At 45.5% G+C, this 9,552-nt stretch overlaps 1 protein-coding gene across 1 annotated transcript; it reads left to right on the forward strand.

The window, feature by feature from the left end:
- The first annotated feature begins 2,210 nt into the window (after positions 1-2,210).
- Positions 2,211-5,305, forward strand: KCNE4 (potassium voltage-gated channel subfamily E regulatory subunit 4). The gene is made up of 2 exons (XM_052686472.1): positions 2,211-2,397; positions 2,793-5,305. Exon 2 carries the CDS (start codon positions 2,819-2,821, stop codon positions 3,308-3,310), a length of 492 nt encoding a protein of 163 aa, XP_052542432.1. The 5' UTR covers positions 2,211-2,397; positions 2,793-2,818; the 3' UTR covers positions 3,311-5,305.
- Positions 5,306-9,552: the final 4,247 nt, after the last annotated feature.

A 9,552-nucleotide genomic window follows, 5' to 3' on the forward strand; every position in this document is an offset into this window, starting at 1 on the left:
AAGAATCTGCAGCCTAGGAGCAAACATGGGACATACAGAAGAGTGAGTTGTCCTGCTGCGTGTTGGTGCCCTGGCAAGTCATACTGCTACTCACATTCAGGTGAGTGATGGGTTCTAAGTAACACCGGCATTGAAACAGGCTCTAGGCCCTCTTGTTCTCAGTGTGAAGTAGCTTCAGAGGTGGCCTGCAGGGCTGTTATAGGCAAAGAAAAGGTGTTTCTCCTAGTACTGAAAGAAATTTCATTGTCCCATCTGTTCTGGGTGTTTTCTTACTGTTTTGTGAATGTCTTGTGTAATAGGCTGTTGGTAAAGTCTGATGTATTGTCTTTAATTCTTCAAATTCCAAATTTCTGGAGCTGAATAAGAGAGTAAATGGCCATCATATTGTTTAGGAAAGTATCTGTCTCATGGAGCTGAGAAAGATGTGAAATAAAAATTCCCAAAGTTAGCCAGAAAGTCCAGAGACTTGCTTTGGGTTGAGCCTCAGCCTACCAGTTTGTATGTTCTTGCTGCCTGTTCAGTAATTTGTTGGAAACAGGGGGGAAGAATCCAGACTTGGCAAGCTGGTGCTGCAGACAGACTTTGTCAGATGAAATCCCAGCAGACGTTAGTCCAACATCAACAGCTCCTGAGCTATCACATGGGAATGTGCAGGGAGATAAAGCCAACACTGTAAAGGGTGGATCCTGTATTTTAGGGGGCAGAGAAGGGAATCTGGCTAATGTAATTTTTTTTTTCATTCCTTTGTGAAGTACAGAGAAACAATGGAAAACGCTGGTTTCAACAGAGTTCTGCCTTCTCTTGAACTCCTAACTTCATTTAAGTGTTGCTTAACTCTCTTTCTTGCCTTTTCCTGCATGTGAAGAGAGCTTAATCCTATCTGCCTTTACCTCAGAGGGGCCGTGAGGACAGTTTTGAAAAAAAAAGTTGCCATCTATGCAAAGAATCCATGAGTGACTGCACGGTAAAGAAAAAAAAAAGCAAAACAGAACAGCCCAACAAACCAGACCTACCATTGGGAAAGTCAACTGTTTTCTGGAAGTGGAGTGTCCTGTTACATAAACATCCTTGAAGCTTTGCAGAAGGGGTGACATTCACATCACATATGTGGGGCCTGACTAATTGGGTTTTGTGTGTGAAGAATGGGGATGGCAAGGGATAAGGAAGTGAAATCCCCAAGGTGCAAGCAGGGCCTCCTTCTTCCCATGGCCTATACTGCTGCTTACGTGTTGCAGGGGGTCCCAGAGCCTCCTGTGCCACTGAGCCCATGACTGGGAACTCAGCACATCCTCACGCTCTGGGGAGTGCAGGGCGTCCCGCTCAGCCCAGCACCAGCTGCAGCGCCCGCAGTGTGTGTGTGACTCAGAGCCCTCTGCCCAGAGGGGTTAGCCTCCATCGCACTGCTGTCCATGTTAACTCAGTGGTGCTGGTCAGTACGAGCACAAATAGCATGCAAAACGTACAGCTTTGCATGCAGGGAGAAGGGAAGTGCCAACCTGAGCTCCAAGTTGCCCTCTGGAGGAGGCTGCATCTTTCCATCGATCTTGGCAGGAACCAAAGTCCCATCGTTGCTGCTTTGATGCATGAAGTGTGACAGCACTGGCAGCCCTCCATCCCAAATTCATCCCTGACCCAGATTCCAGTTCTCCACAGCCCTGCACCTTGTGCTATCAGGACAGGAGCTCAGTCTCCACTTTGATCTGTACACACTTTGTGAGGCTTTGTCACCAGTTCTGGGCAAAAAAAATATTATCACAGAATCACAGAATGGCCAGGGTTGGAAGGGACCTCAAGGATCACAAATCTCCAACCCCTCTGCCACGTGCAGGGCCACCAACCTCCCCATTTAATGCTAGACCTTGGAACACCTCCAGGGACAGGGCATCCACAACCTCTCTGGGCAATTCCTCCCCCATCCCTTCAGAGAATACTTTTTGTGTAGCAGCACATAATTAACAGAACCCACTATAAAACCCAAATGCATATTTTCCATATTAGATGATAAGCACAGGATAATGGCTTGCTGCTTTGTCACGCTGCAGAGCAGCTCCCAGGGTAGCAGTTCAAATGTAGCCATTGGGGTGGCAGTGAAAGGGAGCAGATCCAGAGGTGAAGGAGCCACTGCTGAGCTGGGGAGGAAAGAGTAAAATCTGAGTTCCCAAATCTTTTTCTTTTCACAGCTGTTAAGAGTTCAGTGGGTTGAACTGCAATCCTTCAAGTTCATCTTTGACTCCAACACAAAACTATTATAAACTGTGCCTCTAAAACACGTGATGAAACATTTCTTGAGGGCTATTTATTCCAACTGCAGCAGAGGAAAGTTTTCAGAGCACCCGGCGTTTGGGAGAGGAAAGGTCTCTTGAGCTTTGCACAGGGAAGAATTATTTGCATACCGACGTAAGTTGCTTTTTGATTTTTTTCCTTAGAAGCTTTTCCCCTTTTTGGAAATGTGGTCAGATAGCACAAATCTAAGTTTAAGTGTCTAGCAGCATTTTTCTGTGTAGTTTTCTTTCTTTATTTATGTGCCTTGGGGGTTCTGTACTTCAGAATATCACTCACCGTGATTTAGTATTAAGTATCATTTCCTCTAATGTTCTCTGTATCTGGGTAACCGTACATTCAGCTACAATATTACTGCAGAGGCATGGCAGACAGCGAGCTTCAATCAGATGTGTCCTGTGAGCCTCCAATTACAAGTAATAAAGAATAGCTTGGGGATATATCCCTTTAGATGTTTCTTTAAATCTTTGATCTGAGGTTTAATCTTTGTTTCCACATCAATTCTTCCCCAGGCTTTAGCTGTGGTCGTACTGTTTCCATGCTGAAGATGGACCATGCAAACATCACCCAAGCCATGCTGAACACTGAGTCCCACAGCACGGAGAAGAATAACAGCAATGAGTATTTTTACATCTTGATCGTCATGTCTTTCTATGGGATCTTCCTGATAGGGATCATGCTTGGCTACATGAAATCAAAAAGGAAAGAGAAGACATCCAATTTGCTTCTGCTCTACAAAGATGAGGAGAGAGAATGGGGAGAAGCTGTGAAGCCTCTACCAACCATATCAGGGCTGAAGTCTGTCCAGATCCCCATGATGCTGAACATGTTGCAGGAGAGCATGGTGCCCTCCCTATCCTGTGCCATCTGCTCAATGGAAGGCAGCAGCGTCAGCTCAGAATCCTCCTCCCCAGATGTGCACTTCACCATCCAGGAGGAGGTGCTGGATGCTGAGCTGGGGGAAGTGTCAGAAAAACTCCTCAACGAGAGCAGCGAGGGCTCTGTGGAGAACATCCACAAGAACTCCTAGCACCTGCCGGGCTCCCCTGGGTGCAGCCAGAGCACGAGCGGAGCTCCCACTGACGACTTGTGGTTCTACCTTCCTGCTTGCCTGTGAACTTTCCACCAGCAGCTGTGCCCTGGGGCCCACGATATTCCTGAGAACTGGCAGCACAAGGAAGCGGTGGTACCAAGCTCCAACACCTAACTTGCACATAATTGGGATGCTTCATTTTATTTTTACTATTATAATTTCTCACCATAAGAGCTAAGAGCAAAGAGAATATATATATATATATATATATATATATTCTAATGAGGTAACTATTACTGGCATGTCTCTGCATGTTGCAGATAGCACAAGAACCTGGCTGTTAAAGCTGATGGGTGATGCTCATTCACACAAAGCTGTGATAGTCTAGAAGTACTTCCACTGTGTTTTTCTTATAACAAACTACAGCCATCAGCAGATTTGCTCAGTGAGACCTCAAAGGCCAAACCTTTGTGGATGATGGTGTTGGAGGGAGATTGCAGTGTGGCTGGAGACTGACCTTAGGCACAGAGAGAATGAAAGATGGAAACAAGAAGCAAGGGAGGCTCTATGTTTCCAGAAGGTTTGTACAGATGGGTTCAGATCCATATTGCTCCATTTGTCTTTGCTGAAGTTGTACCTGTGCTGGCTGGGTCAGGTATGCCAACTGCTGCTGCAATCCAGCCTTTGGCTGAACTAACAGTAGGAAAAGTGGTCTTGAGTTTTGCTTTTGTATTCTTCAATGACATGTATATTTGATCACTAAAACCAAAGATCCGTAAGTTAAAAAAGCACCTGAAAAATCTCTGTTACAAGGTGCAAGATCTAGGAAGGCTTGAACAAATGCTGCTCTGTTACGCCCCTTGAAAATGGGTGGAACTTAGAATGAATTCACCTAGCAAAGGTGAGATCCTGGCCTCACTGAAGTCACCAGCAGAGCCCTACTGACTTCAGGTAACAGGCACAAGAAGTTGTGCTTCTCTGCTGGAGTCACATTCTCCATTTGAGGTCAGTAAAACTGTATCCATTTACATCACTACATAATCCAGCTTTTCTGCTCTATTTAAACCAGCGTAGATAAACGTTGCATTACGTCTTTATTTTTTTTCCAGCTCGCATGTAACACATGCATTAGGCATTAGTAACTAGTTTTTAAAACCACCATGAACAGCCCCCCTCTAATTTAATAGCACTGTGGTTTTTCAAATGCTCATGAACTTAGTTGCTAAATCATTGCACTGTTAAAAGGAGTAATGTTGATGTTGTGGCAATGTATGATTATTTCAATCATACCTTATATTTTATAATAACTTATTACAATGGTTAGAATAGTTCTGAAGCATGAGGGCTAGAGAGCCTGAGACTTCAGCGTTGCACAGCAAAATGCTTGTAAAACATCTCCACATATTTCCCGTGTTAAAATAGCTCTGCGATATGTCCACTGGCATTAGAGTTTGAGGGACAGCTTGAAAAATAGGAGTGCAGAACAGCGGGAAGGAGCCGGGTTGGGGAGGCTGCTGTTGTCTGGAGCAGAGCAGCATGCAGGGCTGGAGCGGAGGTGCTGCAGCCCAGAGGTGTCCCAGGCAGCAGAACAACGACTGCGTTGTGCTCCAAGGGGTCCTGCTCCAGTTCAGTCTGAAGGCAGCGGGAGTTTTTCCATTGACTTCAGTGAACTTTGGATCAGACCATATAAAGCTTTTTGGTAGATTTACTCCAAAAGGGGTTGTTTTAAGTTTGAAAGAAGCCAAATTCAGTTTGGCATTTTGCCTGGAATCACTTGAATCCTGAAACTTTCCAAACGAGACTGACATGCGTGAGTTGTCACATTTTCCATTGCTTCCTCCTTCGTCCTTCTACTTCATTATAAATGTATTTGTATCTGTAAAAACCTGATGTATATAATTCCTGACGTTGAGTTGTATATAATTGTCTCACGTATTTAAAGTTTATTGTTTCTACTGGCACTCATTTTTATTTAAATAAAGAAACACATTTCCTGGAAATGTTTCCGTGTTTGTTCACTATCTCGAATAGATTTCAAGGAGTGGGACTGAGCAAAGTGTCTACAGGAGCTTTTCCTCAGCTTCTCTGGGAGGACCCATGTGTCCAGCAGAGCTGCAGCACCGCCAGCCATTTGCACCAGGGCTGTGTGCTGGGCCCGCACCGTGCTCCTGCTGCTGCCAAGTCCTCCTCCAGGGACAAGTTGCTGTGAGAGTTTTTTTCTTTGCCACCAGTCTGTGTTGTGGGATTTAGTTTTAAGTGTGTGCTGCAGCAAATCGCGTGGGTTAGGGTTGAGGTTAGTGCAAGTATCTGACACAGGTTCCCACTGGATTTCCAGCGCTTGGCCATGGTACGTAGCTGGCTTTGTTACAGGCTGTGTGTGACCCCGGGTCTCATTGCTGTGCTGTCATTTCCAGCAGCAGGGACGGGAGGCTGCAGGGTTCTGGCTCCCAGCGAAGGGAGGAAGTGTTCAGAGGCAACTTTGCACTTCCGCAGCTCCTTCAAGCTGTGACGGTATGTATGGGGTCACGGGCACTGGCTGAGACCTACTTGCATGTGGGTTATTCTAGATTGCTTCAAAAATCAGGTTGTGTAAGGTTATGTGTGTTTGCTTTCCCACAAAACCTGTTCCCCCGTGCTCTGTTCTCTCCACTCCCTCCCGCTTAAATTACTCTGGAGCCTGTTCTGTGGACCCAGAGCTGCCCAGCAGCTATGTAAGCAGCAGTGTAATCTCCTGGGACACCCGCAGTGTCCTGGAAGAGCGGGTCAGTAATGCTGCATCTTCCACACGCACCCGTGGTGCTGCCTCAGTGTTTCCATTGCCACAATAATGAATCAAGAGACTCCTGACAACGCTGGCGATAAGAAGGAAAAACAGAACAAGATGTAAGTTACAGCTCTGCTTTGTGGATCAAAAAGCTATCTGATTCCAGCAGTCTCTTGTGTTAAACTGAGCTGCTATAAAGGGAAATGCTGTGCTTTGGGCTCTAAAGTGAGCTGATAAGCACGAAATTGTGACCACCTTCTTGTGGACAGCTGTGGAGCTCTCTTGGCCTGTGGGGCTCAGAGGGTACACATGATAGTCTGGCACACCTTCATTTACTAGAGCAGTTTTCTTTGTCCAAGTTAGTATTTTAATAGTACAAGGGGTGAAAAAAGAGCAGCTAAAACATATTTTGGCTTTAAAAGCTAGTTGTGTGTGCAACTGAAAGCAATGATCATAGATTGGCTTGGGTTGGAAAGGACCTTAAAGATTATCTCGTTCCCACCACTTGTTGCAAACAGGATTCCCACCCACCAGGTCAGGCTGCCATGATGCCTTGAAGACAGGCTGCTATCCCAGGAATACAAGCAGTAGTTTTTCCAAACCAGAAGAGATGTTGCTAGTCTTGAAAAGCTATGGATGGAGGGAGGAAAACTGCTTCCATTAAGCATGGTTCATAATCCTTTTGACTGCTACAGAGGAGAAGGTAGAGATAACCTCCTTTTTCTTCCAGAATGGTAGAGGTTCCAGTGTGCTTCAGTAAGTTAAATCAGATTCACAGCTAACAGATCTGGTTTTGAAGATAGTGATAATTGATTGTAATTGAACTGAATGGAGATTTATTTTTACAAATGCGCTGTCTTGAAAGAACACAGCAATTGGGCTCCCTCCTCCCGGCAATGTTCTACCTCATACATTTGTTGGAATTACTAACGCATCTCTCCTTTGATAGATAGCAAATGTTGGCCACATGTGGTATGCATAGCTCCAGGACCTGCTGGAAATACAAACACCAGCTCTCAAGATCGTCAGTCTGGGGTCTGTGGTAGTACCTGGCTGATTCACAGTCTCAAAACTCTTCCAGTGGATTGCATGCAGGTGAGCTACTCATTCAACAGCTTTAACCTGCTGAACAATTGAAGTGGAAATGAAGAAATCTCCCAGGACTGCACACTCCGGTCCAGGAAAAGAGCTAGCCAGGGAGGGAAGGCTAAGAAAGATGAAGGACTTCACTTTCCCAGATAGTGGTAGTAGTGATAGTAAGGCCAGGAGAACTATGTGCTTCAACTCAACATAAAACCTCTCTCCCCGGTTTGGCCCTCTCACAGTGGGTTCCCCTGGATCTGTCTCATTTTTTCATACATATCCCCACACCCACCCAAATAATCAAATTGAGTCTCTAAGGGGTACAAAGGAAGGAAATAGGTCAGCCATTACTGCCACTTCTCAGTCCTCAGTGACTGGTGTTGGACAAGGATAGGTGCATAACTCAAGGACAGGGAGCAGACAAGTCCCCAAACATGAATATCTCTTTTAAAGCATTCATCTCATTCAGGAGGAGATGAAATCACCCACCTTAAATTCTCATCTCAGGATTTCAAAACCTTGCAAAGAAAGGACGAAGAAGTCCCACCACATGGTAGATAAGCAGTGGTGAGTGGGGTGAAGGACACTGCTTGATCACAACAAATACATTGTGCCAAAGTTCTCCTGTGGCTGTGGACTTACTGTGCTTGGGTTATAATCTTACTGTTTCATATTTCTCTGAGTTCATGGTTATTTCAGATTTAGAATATAGTTTTTCAATTTGAGAGACACAGAAAATTAATACAATTTTTTAAGCTATTGCTATTTTATGCACTGATCATATTTGCCTCTGTGCATTTGTGTTTTGCTTTCGTATTCTTTCAATTTTCACACCTCTCTACAGTTCCTTCTGCATGCAGCCAAAAATAGCTGCAAGATGAGCCTTTGTCTTATTGCATTAACACTTCTGTATCCATTTCAACAAGGGTAAAAATGGAAAATTATACAAAATCAATGAGGGCCAGAGCTTTTTTGGTTTAGTTTAGCCTTGGGCAGAGTTTGAGTTTATATGATGTCAGGGTAGACTGAGACTTTTTGCTGTCGCAATAAGTGACTAAGGATAATAAAAACTGTTGAATGATGTACACCAATCTGTGTTTCTATCTCTCTTCCTGGGTGATCTGTTTAATTGTCTCGTGCTTCACTGGTTTATCAGATGCTGCTGCTTACACTCCTAGCTGTGAGAATATGATGTGTCCTTGACAGACACGAAATGCTTGCAATTTTCAAGTGGAAGATACAGCATAAAGAAAGAAATCGACCCACCTAGGAACAATGAACTTTTTTACCCTCCTTGATGTTATTAGATGCCAAAGTAACCACAGGCAACAAATGACACTTGCTAACATCTGTGGCTGTCTGGAAGAGCACAGCTCATCCCTCCAGCTCTTCCGGCTCAGCAGCAGCCCCGAGGTGCCTCAGTCCCTCCCCTGCTCCAGGTTCACTCTGGTACTCTGGAAAATTACTCGTTTTGGCTGAGATTCTCCTTTATAAACTTTTAACAATAGTCCATCTCGACTGCCTGTGGTGGATAATAACTGTGTTGCAAACCTCAGGGTGCTGAGCTCTGACAAAATGTTACTCTTTGTGTTTGGAGAAGGAACCCCAGAGCACAAACCGCTTCCTCTGGTGCGAGCTCTGGTGCCCAGCAAGTGCCTCCATCCTGCTTCTTACCTCTCAGTGCAGAGCCGGTCCCCAGCCCAGCCCTCCCTTAGCCAGCTGTGTCTCATCCCAGCAGTGATAATGTAAGAGCAGGCAGGAGGATGTGAGACGCGCAGTGTTTGCAAGGAATTGTGAATTGTGTCCTAGAGAATAACAGAGGACCAACCTTTCCTTCTCTGCAGGAAGAAATGTAAACTGTGTGCCTCCCAGGATGGATACCTCCTTCCCTCTCTCCAGAATGTGGTGATGTGGTGAAGCCAAGCTTCCTGTAAAAGGGAAGGGAGGAGCAGAGAGGAACAGACTGCTGCCACTATTTTTAGTGAGATATGGAGCTTTGGAGCAGCAGATACATTACCTTTCCGTTGAAGCCAGTCCCCACTGGCCTTAGAGGAGCATCTCCTCACCCTTTTCCTTCCTGCTACAAAATGCCTCACTGCTGTTTCAAAGCTAATAGCAGCAGCAGGGCATCCAGTGTCGCCAGTTGCTTTCCAGCCTACTGACAGTGTGCTGCAGCTGCACAGGGAAGCAGGGGGCACTCCTGACACTCTGACAGCAGGGAGCAGAACTGTGGCTGCTGAAAGACCAAGAACCACTGCAACACTTCTTCAGAAGTGGTTTTCCACATGCAGCGCTGCAGAAGAGCACTGTGGGATCTGGGGCTGTGCACATATCCTCTGTGTGTGTGTTAATTTTTGCAGCTGCATAGCATTTCGAACCAAAGGATAATGAC

Source organism: Tympanuchus pallidicinctus, unplaced genomic scaffold (assembly GCF_026119805.1).
Source record: "Tympanuchus pallidicinctus isolate F22 unplaced genomic scaffold, pur_lepc_1.0 scaffold22, whole genome shotgun sequence".
NCBI classification, from domain to species: domain Eukaryota; kingdom Metazoa; phylum Chordata; class Aves; order Galliformes; family Phasianidae; genus Tympanuchus; species Tympanuchus pallidicinctus.